Source organism: Rhinolophus sinicus, linkage group LG03 (assembly GCF_036562045.2).
Source record: "Rhinolophus sinicus isolate RSC01 linkage group LG03, ASM3656204v1, whole genome shotgun sequence".
Classification (NCBI taxonomy): Eukaryota; Metazoa; Chordata; class Mammalia; order Chiroptera; family Rhinolophidae; genus Rhinolophus; species Rhinolophus sinicus.
The window spans coordinates 149,458,612-149,477,893 of NC_133753.1; the positions used below are offsets into that span (position 1 = coordinate 149,458,612).

Consider the following 19,282-nt stretch of genomic DNA (forward strand, 5'->3'; position numbering starts at 1 on the left):
CAGTGCCTCGGGGGTATGTGCATATATGCATGTGTGTATCTTCAAACTATTGTTGAGAAGTGTTACCAAAGGCTTTTGGAAAGTCAGACTGAACATGTAGATGAAGGGAAGGCAACACACACAATTCAGCAGTCCTGTTGAAGAGCTCTGGTTGACCAGAGAGGTGGATTTCCCTTACTGTGTTGCATTCGCTCCTCCTGGATGATGTCATGCCTTTATCAGGAGTTTTAGCACCACACCGGTAGCAGGTGAAATTCCTGGTTTGTTGTCATCCTTAGGAATGCTTTTCATCCTGAGAAACTTAGTGCCTTCTATCTAGCAAATCAGTGGCCATTCATAGTCTGCAATTACTCAAAATTTTAAATTGGCAGGAGGCAGAGATTGCTGCATAGTCAGATTCTGTCTCTAGGACCCACTGACTTCAGTCTATGCACTGACATACAGGAGAGAAGTGGTTGTTTTTCTCCTTCCAGCTGAGCAGCCTCCCTCTGCAAAAGACTAAGCACTAGTCAGCCAACTCCTTCCTGGCGGGACAGGGGAGGTCATCTGTAAGGATGCCCCGTGGTCTCTTTCTCCCCTAATGAAGGTCTGTACCCAGCAACTCAAGCCAAGATAAAAGGCAGCCATGGTTCTTGAATACATGGCTGAGAAAGTTTGTGTATTTGAAGCAGCTGACTTGCTTTCCCTCCTCTTGGCTGGTCTGTAATAACATCTCATCCGCCCCAGGCTCAGCCAAGGACTTGCTGCAGCTGTGAACATCAGTCTTTTCTCTCCCCAGGCCCCCTTTCTCTCAGCCCTGCCTGGATCTATTCTGACACTGAAACCAATGGCGAGAAAGGAGGCTGTTGCCAGAGCAACAAAAGGATATTCTTTGGAAATACACTCAGACTCAGACTGTGTTTATTCTTACAACTTTCATTTTGGCAAGAATGACATTTTTCTAAAATGGAACTAGCTGAAAAGTTACAAGATATCATAAGCATATTCCTTTACTACCCCTGATTTTAAAGAATAGGCCACAGACTTGTGTAGCCTTCCTTGTCTATAAAAAATATAACAGAAATCATTAAAGTCTTGATATTTTGATTTTAGAAGTTGGGTGTGAAAGAATCTGCTACCTCAATGGAAATCTCAGAATCAAGGTTACTTAGAAAACCATACTAAAACCCGTCTCCTCACCATTAAGTTAACCCAGATGGCAGGACTTGCCTTCAAGGCCTGGCCTAATGGCGGCCCCGCTGACACTTCCTCAGTCCCTGCTCCACACACACTCTCAGTAGCAATTAGAGTTCAAGCCTCACCGGTGCTGACTCAGTCCCCACCTCATCTTGTTCCTGAGGCTGTGAAATGTTGACCAACTGCCCTCATTTCACTAAGCCTCAGTTTTCTCACTTGTAAAATGAGTATAATAGTAGTATACACCTCAGGGTTGTTCTGAGAATTAAATTAGATAAAATAGGAGAAAGGCTTAAGCACAGTGCTTGGCACATAGTAATAAGTGGTAGCTACTTGATTATCAAAGTATTTATGCTTTCTCGGCAGGTTTTAATGCATCTTCTATGTTTCCTAGAATTGCTACATTCTAAGGAATAGAGGTGTCTTTTATAGCGTTTAGAATTGACCTTGCTCTGTTGAAATCAAACCTGCCTATATTGGATGGTGCTATTCTCTGGCCCCTAGATGCCTGCCCGTGTCGGGGCTGAAGCACATAGAGCAGTACTGCGACTTTGGTGTCACTATGAGCATTCTTTTTTTTTTTTTTAATAAAGCAGAAAATAGTTGAACTGACAGGAAAACAAAGAACTTCTTCCTTTCACTCCTCTCCCCCGTTACACATACATTTTCCATTCCTTTCCTTTCTAGAGGCAGCTCCTAACAGCTGAGTCTTGATTGCAGGTGGCTTTGCAGGCTCCCCGTACAGAATGAATCACAGGCTGATGGGTCTTCACTAGGTGAGGACTTGTCCAAGACTTGGCAAAGCCAGAAACACACATCGGTTCACAGCCCTCTGGGATTCATTACAAAAGCTGGGTAATCGGCCAGCAGGGTGGTGTTTTTGCCAGCTGTCTTCCTTAGGTTGTGACCTGGATATAATCCATAGTGAAACCATAGAATGCAAAGATCCAGGTTTTCCATGACAGCATCAAGCCGTTTGTTTTTGGAAATGCATGAAGGGCTCTCTTAGAAGTCTGTGGAATCCCCAGTGACTCAGGTTTGGGACAGAAGCCATCAAAATGAGCTCAGGATTTGGCTCACTTGTGCTGGCTTGGACTATTCCACTGGGGTTGCCATGAGGGTTGAACTAGCACATGAGATGCCGGGCCTGGCTGCTTGCTGTCTCCCCGTCCTCCCTCGTATGCTTGTTTGCTTCTTGCTGTCTGGTTGGCTCTCACGCCCTCTCCTCCCTGCAGCTGTCTGTCTGCTCACATCCATCTCAGTCGAGCAGGGTTGCCTCCGCCCGCTGCTCCACCAGTCTGACTGGATAGATTGCTGTGGGGCTCAGTGATGCCTCTGCTGGGCTGGGCTAGACGGGGTGCTCATGGGAACCGCTCTCTGCTCTGGCGGCTAAGGGGCTGGTGTGTGCAGACTCAGCTTTCTTGGAAGTGAGCAGTGATTGAGGAGGAAGGAGCTCAATATTAAAAAAGAAGGGAAAGGAATAAAAGGGAAAGAATCTGAGCGAGAAGAGTGGAGGGTTTTGTCTTTGCTGCTTGTGGAATTGCTTTGTCATAAATCCGATTGTATGTGCAAGTACAGAAGTGTACCGTGACCCCCAGCCACCGCTTGGTATTCTAATTGGTGCTTTTCACAGGGTGGAAAATAATCTTACCATCGAGAAAATAACCACAACTCAGTCTGATCCCAGCATCGATTTTGATTTGTCCCATGCCCTACCCATTTACCCCTAGGCCGGAAAAACTAGATCAGGCATTGTGGAGGGGAAAGGAAGAAGAAGAAGAGGGGCTTGGAAAGCATAAAGACAAGGGAGGAGATTACTGACTTTCACAGAGGCTTTGCCCCATAAAGTGACAGCTGAAAAGTCCACCTTGCTTTCTCTAAGGAGGTAGTGGGAGCTTGGTTACCCAAGTTCAAAATATCTTCAAAGAAAAGGCATGAGGAAAGTAGAAGGAGCATCCCCTGCTTTTCCTTAGAAAGAGGAACTGGAAGCTTCTGGCCATCAAAAGGAAGCTCTTGATTTCTGGCTCTCTAGATAATGCCTCTGCCAGAAATCAGTTCTAACAGTTCTATGTCTAAATCAATGTAAGAATACCACTGACTATGACACATTTCCTAATTCATCAACCTTCAGTAATCCCTTGGTAAAAACTAAAGAATGCAGAAGTGTTACAAGGCACACAGAATTAAATTTCAATTCAACAAGTTTTTATTGGATGCCTACTAAATGCAAAGACCTGTAGACTCAGGTGTAGACTCTTGAGTTTCCACTCCCAAGCCATATTAGAGAGTTATTGTTTCATAAACTGTACCCTAGAGAAGCAAAAACAAAAACAAAAACAAAAAAATACCCCACATATACCAGGGGTGCCAAACAATGTGTACAAGTGGACACTTTGGTCAGCGTTGCTCAAGCAGTAGTTCGCGTAATCAGAAGTGTCTGGACGCTGTTGGTAACCACTTTGAGCACCTCTTGTAATTGCACAAATCAAATATTGACTTGGATTCCTCTTTTGTTATTTAATATGTATCGAGTATTGCAATGTTAATACAGTTTTCCTTTCTTAAAATGTGTATACATTTTTTTGGCACCCTCTGTATATATCACATATAAAGAAAACAAGGAACTCTACCGTATCATTAAATAAAAAGCTACTGCCTAAAAGCAAGTGGACCCACCAGGCATTAATATAAGTAAATGTAGGGAATGGGATCTATTTTAAAGAATCAATTGGACGATCTAGAAGAAAATTGCGAACTCTTAAAATTCAGATATAGCAATTGATACGCAAATAAAATGTGGAAAGTTGTTTGCTATGGTAACCATTTAATTGTCGACATAAATTACCATGGAGCCATGGATGATCTATGTTCAAATTTCATGAACAAATAATCACTTAAGTGTGACTCTGCATGTTACACAAGCAGTTCAGGCAGTCTGTTGTAAGAGCGTAATGCAATGGTGGTATTCTGGGACACGACTTCAAAAGAGATCTGCATTTCCTATGAAGAATTGTTCCGTGGTAGAGGGAGCCATATTTGTGAGTTCAGTTACTGTATACAGTCTTCCCAGTAGGTTTATTAAATGGCCAGCAATCTTTTTAATTAAGATGGCACCTAGTACAAAATCTAAAATACACTATGGAGAAAATGAAGCCAGTATTAAAAATTTCAAACCAAAATGCAGCGTGGTTATGTGTTCAGCATTTCAAGGCCAACTGCAGAGACCTCATGTTGAAGAGATGGCACCTGGTTCATGGCAGGTATTATTTAACATTATCTAGACCCCAAGACCTTAGCAGGCAAGAACTTTATAGCTCAGCAACTAAATTTTTTTAGCGTGTCTTTGCTACATACTGCATTTTATTTATTTTGGCAGCTTAGTTTGAATTATCAGTGTATTCTGGTTATAGTCAAACAGGAGCTCTGTCTTAATCCTACATTTCAGATGAATATATCAAAATTTTTCATAAATTTCTCCAAGTTGCACATAAACAGTCTAGGAAACAGACTTTCACTTGGAATGTGAAATAAAACTTTATCACTGACTTCACGGGAAAGAATAATCTGGCTAAATTAGTTTGTTTGGATACATTTTAACAGTTAGGAGTTAAGGCTGTAGAAATTGTCAGTGATGTAATTAACATGTAAACATGAATCACTGCTGAGAGAGACTCAGGGAGGCTTCGACAGGGGAGAAATGCATCTTTATCACAGATTGTTTCTCCACATATTCTAAAAGGCATCTGACAATTCTTTTTTTAAAAGTTTTTTAAAAACATATATTGTTTTAAACTTTTATTTATTTAAGTGTGTTTTTCCAGGACCCATCAGCTCCAAGTCAAGTAGTTGTTTCAATCTAGGTGTAGAGGGCACAGTTCACAGTGGCCCATTCGGGGATCGAACCAGCAAGCTGGTTGTTAAGAGCACTGCGCTCTAACCAACTGGGCTATCCGGCCGCCCCCTGACAATTCTTAATTGGTCATTAATTTTGATTAATTGTAACAGAAACTTCCTCTCAGGGCCTTGGTTGTAAGGTCTTTTTATGACAACTATGCTCTGATGATTGTCCTCCAAAGAATTCTCTTTATGTTGTTCTGTCATCTGCTCTCCAACCCCTACACTGGAAGAGCAGTTTTCTTGATAATTATAATTCCATGGGAGTGTTTTTAGCAGAAAAGGAGGACCCGATTAGACTCTTCCAGGGAGACGGTATGAGCTTTCATAAACGCATTGAGAAAGACATTATTGACACGTGATGCCTCACTTTTCCTTTCCCCTCAGAAAATCTTGCTGGTTCAAAACCTCTAATATTACTGATCATGTATTAAGCTGACATGTCGATATAATCGGCTCTACAGAGATACTGTGGTCATCAGCTGAAAACTCTTCATTACCAGTGGACCCTCTGACCTCCAGTTCCCAATCTGGCTATCAAAGCAGAGTTATTAAATGTCCAAGTTGAGCCCAGTCTAGCTTGTCCATAAACTCTTGAAACTTGAAAATGAGGTGCAATGAAAACAAGTTTAGATTCTGGACTCCAAAGAGACAGAGAACTGAGAGAGAGAGGGCCTCCTTACTCTTTACCCTGTTACTTGCACAGTAAACCACGGGGATTCTTAGAAAAGGGCCCCCATCCTAACACAGGCACCCTCCCCAACTCCCACCCGTTAATGCCTTTGAACGAGTGCAGCTCCACTCTGTGCTAAGGTTGCCACCAGTCCATAGCAAAAATGAGAAAGGGTGATATAGTTCAGATTTCATAAAGCTAAATGCATTCAATTTAAAAAACTGTCCTTTATTCTTAGATTACAGCCTTTACCCTTTTGGTGTTGAAAATAGCATTTCTTTTATGGTATTGTGCTGTGAGGAGATAAGGGTTATTTTCAGTGTCCTTATATTAGCAAAATAAAACTACTGACCTCTCAATAATCTTCCTGGCTATTGTACTAGTGTGGGAACCACTATTCTAGAATATTAGGAGGGATATGGATTATGTCTTTTTTCAGTTTTATCTCTAGTGGTCAGAATGGGGCCTGCGACACACATAATAGGTGCTCAGTAAATGTTCATTGACAAAAACGTCTGTGCTGTGCTGGTGAATCTGTGCCAATACAACTGCAAGTTTCTAGGCATTTGGAAAAGAGTAAAGGATTTTAGCAAATGCTGGTAAGTCTCCGTTCTGACATGGACTCTGCCCTCTCAGTTAAAGCATGAACTATGACTGGAACAATCATGAAGAACCAATAAGAATAATTTCAAAACTGGCCAAATTCACCAAAATTCACTAAAACCATATTGAGCTTTATAACAAAGAACAAATTTTCATTAAAACTGGAAAAACCTTAATGGGCAAAATGATTTCAAAGGTATAGATTAACTAAAGGTGGCAATTCTTGGGAAGAAATCCTTGATTCGTGTTATAATACTTTACTCTTATTTATAAAAATACTGTTCAAATCCCTGACTCTGAACGGCTAACCGCAATTTTGGTATTGAGCCCAGGGGCCCGTCCTGACATCTGGAGGTCAGACAGGCTGGACTATTGCTCACGGGCTTCGGGGCTGAGGAGGCAGAGGACCACAGCTCTCCTTCGGGGGAAGAAGAGGCCCGAGGGCCACTGTCCTGCTGTCCACAGTTGTCATACGAGCACCAGGTGCCTGAGATGGGGAGCAGCTTCCCCTGCATACAGGCACTGAGACAAGCAGATCTGTTAACACAGGGTTAACTCACACCTACCGTGTACGAGACAGGCTCAAAGATTCATGGGTAGGAGGTCAGGAAAGACAAAGATCATCAGCTGTTCTATGAAGGAAGAAAGGCCATGTGGAGGCGGCGAGGTGGTTACACAATGGCCTGACCTGCCGGAGGAGGGATGTCATTAATTCTGGGGCTGACTGAGAATGCTCTCGGTGCGGGATTTTGTCTACCCGGCTGCAGAGGTCTGTCCTGGAGGGACAGGACAGAAGGTGCGTTTTCTGTGGTGAGCATTAGTGTTCTAGGTGGACGTGCAGGTAGACTCTCAGGCAAAGACTGAAATGCAAGCGGATTGTACAGCTTACTTTTTCCTCTGGTCTGATGGGTTTTGTGCTTTACTTGCAGTATTTGGCGCATACCGTGTTCTACAGCATAGCAAACTTTACATTGTTCTGCCTGTTCACTAGGTTTTTCTTTCTAGAAGTTGCTTTGGCCAAGGGCAGCCATTCTAAAGTGGTATCTATATTGCAATAATAGGTAGGCTGGTGACACTTGGATCAGGAAGAGAAGGTATGGATGGAACGTCTTTATTTTCATGTCTTGCTGTCGGGTTAGCAAATCAACCTGCCTCACAATAGAGGACACTTTATTTTGGTGCAGCCTTCCCACCCCCTCACCCGGCATCGCACGCCTGTGCTTCCTCACTAGGTAGCTGGTCATCCTCTCTAACCTCTCACAGGTGTAAGCCAGCCAGCTTGTAGGTACGTATCAGTCTCCCCCATTCTGCTGGACAGATGCTTTTGTCTTGGAAGCTAGTTTCTGGTTTGCAGTGAAGCAGCAGTCTACTACCGTGTTTCCCCGAAAATAAGACCTAGCCGGACAATCAGCTCTAATGCATCTTTTGGAACCAAAATTAATATAAAGTCTTATATTATACCCTGTCTTATATTAATTTTTACTTCAAAAGACACATTACAACTGATGGTCCGGTTAGGTCTTATTTTCGGGGAAACACGATGTGGGTGTGATGGCTCAGGAGGGACTGGCGCCAGGCTGCCTGGATGAGTCCCAGCTCCACCGATTAGCTCTCCAACTTTACTTAATCCATCTGTGTCTCAGTTTCCTCATTTTTCAAATGAGGATATTAATAGTATCTGCCTCGTAAGGCTGTTACTAGGACTAAGTGAGTTATATTTAAAGTGCTTGGTCAGCGCATGGCATATTGCAGTGCTCAGAAGCACTAACTGCTGCCATTGGTATTATAATAATAATCAGGATGATTATTAAAAATTCTAATCACCTGCACAAACTTCCAGCTTTACTTAAAAAGTATTAGTTTTGACTGTATAAAATTGGGGGAAGATGTTTATCGCTTCAACTCCATGTCATCTTTACTTGGAATATATCCTTTTCACCACAGAAGACCTTTCCAAAGGGTTCCAAAGATGTGAAGACTAGAAAGGAAATGGGAATCAGAAATGACACGTGAAGTGGGTCAGCAGCACAGTATGTGTAGAGGACGCGTCCTAAGCACTTATGTGGAGTTTGGATGGAGTCGTAGAAGCAAAAGAACAGGGAACACACTCTTTACCTCGGTCAACAAGTTTACCATCAGATTGGAGTTCCTATGAGCCAAAAATACATACTTTGAAGCATCTAGAAGGCCTTGGAACTAATGCTGTTTTATTGTGGGACAAATGTATATTATGTCACAGTAACACTTACTGTGAATAGTAAATGAATAGTAAACTTACAATGAATAGCAAAAACTATTCATTGTTCTGGAGAGTTTTCCCCACAGCTGGTTAAGCATTTAGTTATAATTTTTATTTAAACTTTTTCCCCATGAAATTCTAAGTTGCACCCCTTCTTTTTTAAAAGTGTGTAAGGAACCTAGTTTAGCTTTGTTTTGGTGACTGAGAATAAGCTCACTAGCGTGTCTCCAGAGTCCCTGCTCATGAGAAGTGCACAGGTTCATACCATGACCTTTGGGAAGAGAAGAGCTTGATGGCAAATTCAGTGGATGGGGAACTGAATATGGTCTGTACATGGTGTGCCTTCCTCAAAGCACAACTGAATAGTACTGGACAATTTGCCTTGGGGTATGTGAAAGAGAGATGTCCCTACCTAACAACAGTTGACCTACAGATAGCTATTAGAGGCTACCAAAATGACTTCCAGCTGTCAGCATGGAAGATGATTTGGGAAATAATAAAGATTTAGGGTAGACCTGACAGGGAGAAACACCACAGGGTGACAGTTTTTCTGATATGTTGACAGGGGAATGGATGTTTGCTAGTCCCCTTCTAGGTTCCTAAATGAGTCAATAGCTATTTCAAAGCCAGAAATACGTTGAACTCTTGACCATTTTTCCCCAAGGTTAACTGTGACACATCCATCACGTTTATGGTAAGTGACATGACAAAACTGCAACGTATACCAAGAGGAATAAAACTTTTCTGCCCTCGAGGGACTCGAGAGTCCTGGTAGGGTATTGCTATATCCTCAGGGCTGAGAAACATGCCTGGCACTTAGTAGGTAACTCAGTAAATAGTTGTTAAAAATATACAAAAATAACAGTGTGCTAACGAGGGACGTGCACAGGGCAGTGGGAGCACACACAATAACATTCCAGCAGGAAGTGTGACACATGTTTTGCATAGAGGTGACATTTGAACTAAGATGAGGGGGTATTTCCAGGTGGATGAGTGCCCAAGCAGTCAGCACGGATAAGAGTGGTGGTGTTTAGGGAACGGTGGTGTAGGATGACAAAATTCCTTGACTGTCACTGGCCTGAAAGTATTTAAAGCCTCTGAAACCCTACAGCATCCTACTCCTCCACCCGTCACGCCACCCATTCCTGTGCTGCACCAGGACGAGCACCCTCAGTGGACATGCCTCAGGGATCCCCTTGTGGAGCCCGAATTTATCAGATACTAAGCCTATCGACTGTCTGCTGTGAACTCACTCTCCAGAGAGAGGGTATTTCAATAGCTTTAGAATGCGCTTCTTGATTATGACCCCATGGAGGCTAAGTGTCGTGTCCCTCCTGGGGGGCCTCGCCACAGGTTGCCGGTACCAGTAACAGATGGTCTTGTTTCCTTCCTGTCCTTAGTAAATTTCCTTTGCAAGCTGAGGTCTAGTCTTTGCTATTTAGTCTAGAAGTCTGTGTGAAGAGGAACTAGAAGTGTGCTGTTATTCTGCAAAAGGAGCCAGCCTTTAGTTCTTCCACTTTTTAGGCCAGGAACAATGGCCTTCTTCTGTCCCCACAAAAAAACAAAAACACAAGAAACCCTGAGTCTCTTGGCCGGCAGATTTTGAAAGTGTGGTGGTTGTGTGACTGAGTTGGAGGGAAGGATGAGGCACTAAAACAGCCAGGGAAAGTCTGCGAAATAGCCATGGAGCCTTTGCCCACTTCCTTCACAAACTGGAGCGCTGTGGTTCAGATTCGGCTCCCCCATTCCTAGCATCCCATAATCTTAAAGCTTGAGGTGGTCATCTTCAGACCAAGTAAAATATTATTTAATGTATTTAGCAATGCCTCATCTTTCCAAAATTGGGGGCTTGGCTGGATTATGGAGAAGGTTTTCTTCCCACCTTAGGGATTTGATTAAAACTTGTAGTTCATAGCACATTGTCTGATTCCAGGGCAGTAGCAAGAAAATTACCTAAGACCTATAATTTCGTGGCTGGTCTAATCACAGTTGGTGCTGAATGTTGATCAGAAAGCAGGAAGACTGACTTTACTTTTCCTGGTATGTTTCGTTCTTTTATTGATTTATTTGTAGCACCTTCTATGTTTTTGGCACTGGAAAAGCAGTGATGTGACACAGCTCATGGAATCTGATTATCTGCGTTAAACCCGAACCACATGTTTAGATTGCCCATATTGACTCTGAAAATCCCTGTACAGTAAGAACTGCTGGGAATCCAGGGTTGTGTCTGAAAGCTCATTCCAGGTAGGGGAAAATACTACTAAAATAGCAGAGGGGCGTGGTAGGTGTTGCGCTGTCATAGCTGGTGCCCAGCCAATGGTGAGAGGCCTCCGTGAAGTGGTCAGGGCTGTCTTCCGGCTGTGGTGGCAGCTGTAGGGTAGTCCAAGTGACGAACGATCAGTTTCTTTTCATTTACTTTTTTTTCCTCCCCAGATAAGGTTGAGTCATCCCCCAGGTGACCTCATGCTGACATCTTCTAATCCTCTTGGTATAGTGAACCGGGAGGCTGTTAGCAAAAGAGAAGACAGGAGGGAAGAATGAGGATCTCTTCTGAGGTTGTGAAAAATGGTACCATCCTAGGTTTCATTCTATCAAGTCATTGCAGCAGTGACCAGCCCTCTGAGTTACTGTGGTTTCTTTCAGTGGTAGCTATTTTCCTTAGTTACTGGCCAGTATCATTTTTTTCTGCTTTTCCTCCTTCTCCCAGCTGGGCCTGTCACTGCTCAGCCAGGCACTGGGGAGAGGCGTCAGTCAGAAGAAAAGCAAATGCCTCCTGGCCTAGTCCTTTAGTTTCTCTATTGTCCTCCACAAACACACAAACCCCAAAACAACAATGCATTAAGGAAAGGCAGCAGAAGGCCCCCGAGAGCACTGCAAGCTGTCCTAACTTCAGGAACTGCCTTTTTAATAGCTGCAGAGGGAGATCAGACTATTTTCTGGCTCCGTTCTTTTATGAAACTCAATCCAGAGCACAACTCACCTCCCATTTGGCCTCTGGACATAACCCACAACCAAGTTAATACTCCCTGGGTGTGCTCCACATTGAGGACTGGGAAACCAGGCCCAGTTTGCAGCAGACTTGGTATGTTTCACCGTCTTCTCTTGCCTGCTGTCTGACTTGCTTCTTTAAGACGTCATGGACTTTAACTCTCCTTAGCTGGTGTCATCAAGCCCATCTGGAATTTGGGGCACAAGTTTCTAAATCCTGGGATTTACAGGCCTAGAACAGGGCAGTGTGGCAGGATAAGGCAGCCAACCAAGAGTCTCTATTTCCTGATGGCACATTTCATTCTTATTGACTGGTATCTGTCAAAGTTATTTTACTGTTTTTCCCAAGGGCACTATGGCTTAGAAATATGTTATTACAAAACAAATTGCACTGACATTTAACAGAGTATTATCAAGTTCCTACTAAGTGCCAGGCACTATTCTGAGCACTAGCTTTATAGCAGTGAACCAAACACACAAAAATCCCTGTCATCATGGAGCTTAGAGTCTAGGATGGAGATGGATGAACCATCAAAATAATTAAGTAAAATTAGTAGGTTGAACCATATGAAATGGCCATTTGTGTAGGTAAAAAATGGTCAAATATGGATAGTTTCATGTAACTCAAAGAATATATTTTGTGTAATAAGTTTTAAGAAGACATAATAAAGCAAGGAACGGGGAGAGCAAGTAGGGAGAAATAGGTGGTTGAAATTTTAAATAGATTGGACTGAAAGACCACACTGAGAAGGTGGCGTTTGCAGACCACGTGGAGAGGAACAGACGCCTGCTGTGTGCAGGGAAGAGCCATGTGGCTGGGGCGGAGAGAACAGGGTGTAAAAGGCAGAGGTGAGTGCAGATGGGTAAGAAGGAGCTGAATCCCACGGGGCCTTGAAGGCCAGGAAAGGAAGCTGGCTTTTACTCTGAGAGTAACATAGGAAACCTTGATGACTTTTTCTCAATAATTTTACTAGGAAACAAAAGAATCTGTTTGGATGATGTTTGTACATCACTAAAGGATGCTTACTGGGGCCCGGGAACCACTGCTCAGAAGTTGCACTGGGCCCTAAGAGCAGGTGAGGCCTAAGTGTGGCCCCTGACAGGCCACGGGAAGCACTACAGTCTAGAACTCCTCTGATAGAAGAGCCTTTTTCTAAGTACCTGTAAAGATGACAAATGTGACTTTGTTTTTTGCTTACCTGAAGACCTACTCTTTTCTTTCTCTCAGACACAAGTCTTGCATTTTCATGGCATTACCCATGCTAATGACAGCTCTGTTGAGTGGCAGGAGGTCCACAGCCAGGACAGGACAGATAGTGGCAACTTCCTCCCTGACCCAATGAGAGTTCGGATAAGAGACTCTTGTGTTTGTCTAGGCCAGCTGCGCGGGTCAGGGAGCGTGTGCTTTCGGCACACATCACATCCACTGGGGCTTAGAGACAGACTACAGCCCACTTTTTGTTACCCTCCCACATGGAATGCCCTGTGGGCTTATGAATATTCAAGCTGAGGCTTTTGACCAACTCAGAAGCATGGAACTTTTGTATGGTAAGTCTCAGTCCTGTCATTCACAAAGTGATTGGCCAGTAGCAGCCACTAGATTTTAAGATGGCCTAAAGCACTTCGGGAACTTGAACAGAGCTAGGGACTTTAAAACGGAACAGCTACAGACAGCCAGGGAGGCGTACTGGACTGAGTGTTCCTGGCTGTGAAAAGTGATGGTAAAATAAGGATTGTATTATTTAATTTAGACCTATCTACTTCCCAAAAGGATCGGAGACAGCCAAATTAAGGAATTTTGTGAGCCCGGCATAGGGTAGCAGAGCGGCTATGTGACAACAAACACCATGCTTTCTGTCCCTACCATATTAAAATGCATTAATTTCAATTATTGGGCTTGTTTAAGCCACGGAATACAAACAGTGTGTGCAGTTAACATTTAAGTGGAGCCACAATTCAAATACGAACACTGGTCTCTTAAAGGGACGAGCAGCTCATGCTCCCTTACCTCAGGCCTGTGCTAGAGCTTGGCAGCCGTGGCTACACGCCAGAGTCCCTCTGAGTCCTTACAGAAGTCCCAGGGATGGTGCCTCACGGTGCCCAGGGTGGGAACATAGGACCAGAGAAAGAAACTACAAAGTTCCATGTACCTCGGGTGAAGTTTCCTAAGAAACAAGGTGGGGATTAATTAGGATTTATCATAGGCCTTGGAAATATGAAAAAATTAGCTCCATAATGTTTAGATCTCCCCAGATGAGTAAGATGGAGATGGTTTATTCTTTCAAGGGTACCTAATTGTAGCCTGGGTCCTCCTCTCTCCCCCAATTATTACACTTTTCAAATTATACCCTCAAAAATAAGCTGACCTGCTTATTCATAGCCGGTAAACTTTAAACTACTTGTGCTTACATATGGGCGGGGTCTGCAAAAGGCTTTAACCTACTGCCAGGTGCTACTCTGTGTTCCAGTTTTGTTGTTGTTGCTGCTGTTATTGTTAAGGATGCAGAAAGTACTCTTTATAGACTTCAGTACTCACAACCACCTTAGGACTTAAGCAGGAGCCCATTTTACAGGTGAGGAATCATACTTAGGTTAAGAGACTTTTCTAAGTTCTCCCAGCTCCTAAGTGGCAGAACTTGCATTCAAACCTCTGTCTTACTTCCAATTCTGAACTCTTAACTGACCCACCTCTTAATTTAGTGAGTCTTTGCTGTAGTCCGTTATCTTGCTGGTTTGTGTTACAGCTCACACTAGACTATAGGGGCTTTACTGCTACATGATTTCTAGCCTCTGAATTGACCCCAGACACCCAAACCAAGATTGCTCCTTCAAGACCTTGCATATTCCAGAGTACCGACACGTTCTCTACTAGCTGCCTTATCCTTGGGGAATTCACTCTATGCTACCCGCCATTTCTAACAGCATCTCTCCAAGATGCCGCAGTCTGCAGCTCCTTTCACTTATGCTTCCCAACAGTGGATTGCATTTCTTCAGCTACACATCAATGCCTCCCTGGTCCCAGCACTCCAACCGCTGGAGAAATAGAGGGTTGCAAGATTACAAAGCTGCTTTGGTGAAGCACCCTTCTTCAGAAAACGAGTATGTGCACAAATTCCCTCTATTCCATCCCTGCTAGAAAGTACCCCGTCATTCAGCATACAACGAGATTAATTTGGGAAGTAGGGACAATCAGACCCAGGAACCCATCCCAGCAGTAAACTACCATGCTTTCAGAGAAGATGCCATCACAGGATGAAGACAGCTCTATGAAAGTTGTGATCTGTGGTTTCAAATACTGTCCCTGACCTTCCTTAAAACCTGACACTACCACAAATTCAGTTATGTTCTTTATGTGGGGAAGTTGCTTTAAATGACTTGGAAGCTTTGGTGTGGTAAACTCAGAGAATTTCAGTGAAGACAGGAAAAAAGAACTGAGCCAAGATTAATTTGAGGACAGAACTGCTATTCCATGGTATCTAAAAACAGGATTTTTTGGTTGTGAATTAGCAATCTTGATTATATAGGTGTCATACTGGAGAGAAAACCATTTTTGTTTCCTGCCACATAGAATGAAGCCATCCTCTTGCAGCATCTTTTCTACAAAGAAAGTTTCGTTGGGTAGGATTTGAGGGTCCCGTTCCCTTTGTCATTTCAGGTGCCAGACTTCCTCATAAACGCCTTTGCTGTGTGGCTGTAACCAGGAGTACGGTGACGCACGCAACGCACGTACACTCAGCTTCCCGCCAGCACAGGGCAGGCACCTAAAAGGGGCTGTCCCCTTACATTTTGTGCTTCACTTGCCTTAGTCCTGGACCTGGAGTAGCTCCTAACCGCCAGGCTAGCATGAAGAATAACTCTCAATTACACAGTGGGCAGTAAAGCTGTAGGAATAGAAAAAATGGACGTTTAGTATGACAGGGTAGTTGTCAGCAAAAGGGAAACAGCTTATTAGTGTCTACTCCAGGCCGAGTGCACCTAATAGCATTCAGACAAAAAATTCTTATGAAGTTCACAAACGTTTTTTATTTCTAAATGTAGATGCACATATAGCAATCTCTGTCCCAAGCATGCAGCTGGTTGTTGTTGAATGCCATCAGACTCCTGGGGGTTTATTTAAAGCACTGACATCAGGTTAAGATCTGGTCTGTTGCATTTAATCCAGGTGACATCAGATGATGCTGTGTGAATTCCCTTAGACCAGGGTTGGCTAACTTTTCCTCCAAAGGGCCAGATGGGAAATACTTCAGATTTGGCAGGCCATAGGTTCTGCAACTAATACTCAGTCTACTGTTCCAGCACGAAAGCAGCCATAGGCTCCACAAACTAATGGGCATATATAGAGGTGTTCCAATAAAACTATTTCCGAAACCACGGCCACACTCACGTGGTTACTTGGCCTTTGTTTGCCAGCCTCTGCCTTATACTGAAAGGGAAAGGCTCACCTCAAAAACAAGTTAACTTGCTTTTCTAGAAGAGAAACTATTGGTACAATTCCAACATGTACGAAAGAGGCTAAAAATATTTCTAGTAAAGTGATGACATTTCTTGATCAGGCCAGATTAGTGGCATAAAATAGTCCCTACCACTTGCTACTGCAGGACGGATGCCAGAGCCCAAAGCAGGCAAATCAAGTAACAATTACAACAGATCTGTCCAGTTACTCACGTTACAAGGTGGAACCATGGGTGTTTTCACTGCTTTTCTCTTCTGCCCTTGCAGGCCTGTTCCTTATTCTCGGTTTGATACTCTACCCTGCTGGCTGGGGCTGTCAGAAGGCCATTGCCTACTGTGGACACTATGCGTCGGCCTACAAACCTGGAGACTGCTCCCTGGGCTGGGCCTTTTACACTGCCATCGGCGGAACAGTCCTCACCTTCATCTGTGCCATCTTCTCTGCACAAGCAGAAATCGCCACCTCCAGTGACAAAGTACAGGAAGAAATTGAAGAGGGGAAAAACCTTATCTGCCTCCTTTAATTTGGAAAAGACATTAATGCCATTTTCTTCCTTGTATAACCTTGTGAAACAGCCCACCTCGGATTTTGTCGTTTGAGTCAAGTGAAGAACTAGCCTTTGCCTTCCAAAGCCACATTCCACAGCCCCGAGCCTTAACAGGACCAATGACGAGAGGCAACACCTAGCTGAGCAGTGACTACACGTGAGGGCCACCGTACCAATTACAGGAGATGGAACCTGACACCAGTACAGAAGCACTGATGTGTAGTTGACAAGTTCAGTCACAGTGCCTTTCCCCCAAAGCTCAATGAAGGATAATGATCTAAACCATTAAAGTGGCATTTCTCTGGTAACAAAAGAGACTGTGAGCCAGACTTGCAGCTGTTCTGAGATGCGTTTCTGCCACAAGGTTGCAGGCCTGTGAGCATCTCTGCCTCAGAACGAGGTATTGGGGTTGGTGTTTTGTTTCCTCCTAGCTCTTTCAAGTTGTCTCAGTTGCAGAGCACACCAGAGTATACACTTACTGGGGGACAGGATGTGTGCAAAGGGCATAGCAAGAAAACTGCCTTTGCTTAGCTCATCCAAAGGGTCAGCAGGGACAGTGGGAAGCCTGTTGTGGAACTCATTCTAGGCTGCATTCCAGGGTAAGCTGAATCAACTGAACTGTCTCTCCAAGATTAAAGAAAGAATAAGGACCTATACGATCATGAGAATAAAAGTACAAAATCCTGCTAGTGGAGACGAATTCATTCTGCTTCCCAGTAGCACCAGTCCTGGCCCAGAGATCACATGCTTTAAGTCTCCTCAGTTTGGGGTTGTGCTTTGACTGCCAAAGGAAACCTCACTGTTTCCTCATTCCAGGGACACAGGTCTCCGAGCCAGCTCTGGCTCATTCAGATGTTCACTGGGCGAACTTGCCAGAATCTCGGCACTTGTGGGAGACCTTTTCCCACAGTTTGGTAACCATGCTGTAGTCAGCTATATTTCCAACCCTAACAGCAGCAGAATGCCATTTTGTGCATTAAAAAAAAAAAAAAAAGGAGCTAATCACCGGACTCAGCTTTTCTAGTTATTGATGGTGATGCTGAAAAGACTGAAGTAACATGAAATTGCTACAACTGGTGAGCGAACTGCAACAAAAGCTTCATTCCGAAAGCACAGAGTAGAAAGTTAATGCAAAAAAGAGATCGACCAAGCTCAGAGCACCCGCCTACACTTACTTAGGCTTGGTTGGAATGAAGGGCACATCCAAAATCATGCTAGTCTAGACCCAAACCGCAGAGCTGTTAAAAACCACTGAATAGGAGGAATACGAGTATGTTAGAAGGAAATGTTAAAAATAATTAGACTGATTGTTGACCCACACCTATTTTTCTAATAAATTTCTATCAATCACCTAATCGCCTCAGTCTAAAAATCTAATATACCTGGACCATTACTACTACCAGAAAAGTCTTATTTATTATTGCTTGCGTTTGTGCTTAAAGTTTTGTGATGGGCTGGGCTTCTCGATGAACTCCAAGAAAGCAGAAATATTTGCCTTGGATTCTGTGGATTCTTTAAACCTGTGTGCTAATTCAACAATGTTACATTAATTGTGTAAGGGTTTTTGTATAGTTTTCAAACATCTGTGGTGTAATGATCTTTGTTAAACATGTATTCTGTAAAGTGCCATAGTCTTTTTTATGTGTAGCATATTTAAAATATATATATAGATATATATATTATACATACACAAATCTGTGTGAAAGATGTGCAATAACAAAGGTGTATGTATGTGTGGTTTTTCTGTTTTTTTTGAAACTGGACAGGAGTCAGAACAGGGATTATTGTTTCTGTTTTGGCAAAGGAAGAGTTAAACATTATCGCCTACATGGCCTAGTCACTAACCCATAACATTTTTAATGCTACACAAACCTATGTGAAGAAAAGACTGGTATGAAATCATTTTTTTCTGGGTCTAAATTAAAATAATCACTAGATTTATGTGAAAGTGAAGCCAGCAAGCCAGGCCCACTTAATGCTAGTCTTTCATATGAAATGTGAAGCTGCCCTATTGCCTTTTCTGTTAGTGTGATAACTAGTAGATGGTACATAATCACTAAGGAGCTATTTCTTAACATGCTTTGATAGACCGTGTTAATGCTAGACCACTATGTAAGGGCTGCTCTCACACCTTCTTAGCCATAGAGTCTGGCTTAGAACAGACCTCTCTGTGCAATAACATGTGGCCACTGGAAATCCCCCGCCTGCATCTGTATTTGGGCAGCAATGACTCCCAAGGGCCCAAAGGGTTAAAGGCACGACTGGGATTTCTCCTGAGACTGTGGTGAAACTCCTTCCAGGGCTGGGGGGGGTCATTAGATGCTTTGAAGGAACTCAGCACCCCTTGATATTCAACAGCCACTTGAGCCAACTATAAATTGTATTTACCCCTCATGGACTCAACTTTAGCCTTCAAATTTGTGGTTATTGTATTGTAAACTAATACATTGTTTGTCTAGCATTGATTAGGTTCCTGTGCATATGTATTTTCACAACGTGTTCCTCTCCCCAGTTCTGAATTAAACCAGATTTTGCAAACTCATTCTGACTCTTTCAAGTCTAAGTATATTGGTCTTAATATGATGTATATAATTTGATGAAGAAAATACCTATAGTCAAATTTTAAACACTAACTTCTTTGTAATATTGATGATAGGAAAAAGATATTCAGGTATTTTAACTATTCCATTTACTAGTAACATATATTTC

The 19,282-nt window shown here is 43.2% G+C and overlaps 1 protein-coding gene and 1 long non-coding RNA gene across 6 annotated transcripts in view; one reads left to right on the forward strand and one right to left on the reverse strand.

Annotated features, from left to right (window-relative positions):
* The window catches only part of LHFPL2 (LHFPL tetraspan subfamily member 2), a 144,967-nt gene extending 125,852 nt beyond the window's left edge, over window positions 1–19,115 (forward strand). For all 4 annotated transcript variants that reach the window (XM_019728170.2, XM_019728173.2, XM_019728174.2 and 1 more), the window contains one exon: window positions 16,293–19,115. In XM_019728170.2, the coding sequence (XP_019583729.1) occupies window positions 16,293–16,549 (257 nt within the window). In that variant the 3' untranslated portion in view covers window positions 16,550–19,115. The remainder of the gene's footprint in view (window positions 1–16,292) is intronic.
* On the reverse strand, window positions 10,613–16,293 carry LOC109445643 (uncharacterized). 2 transcript variants are annotated; one of them, XR_012495072.1, is made up of 3 exons: window positions 15,375–16,293; window positions 13,582–13,738; window positions 10,613–11,091 (listed from the first exon to the last, which is right to left on the reverse strand). It is a non-coding gene; the product is annotated as an uncharacterized LOC109445643 (long non-coding RNA). The 2 variants fall into 2 exon arrangements; XR_012495071.1 differs by having other exon boundaries at window positions 13,582–16,293.
* Window positions 19,116–19,282: the final 167 nt, after the last annotated feature.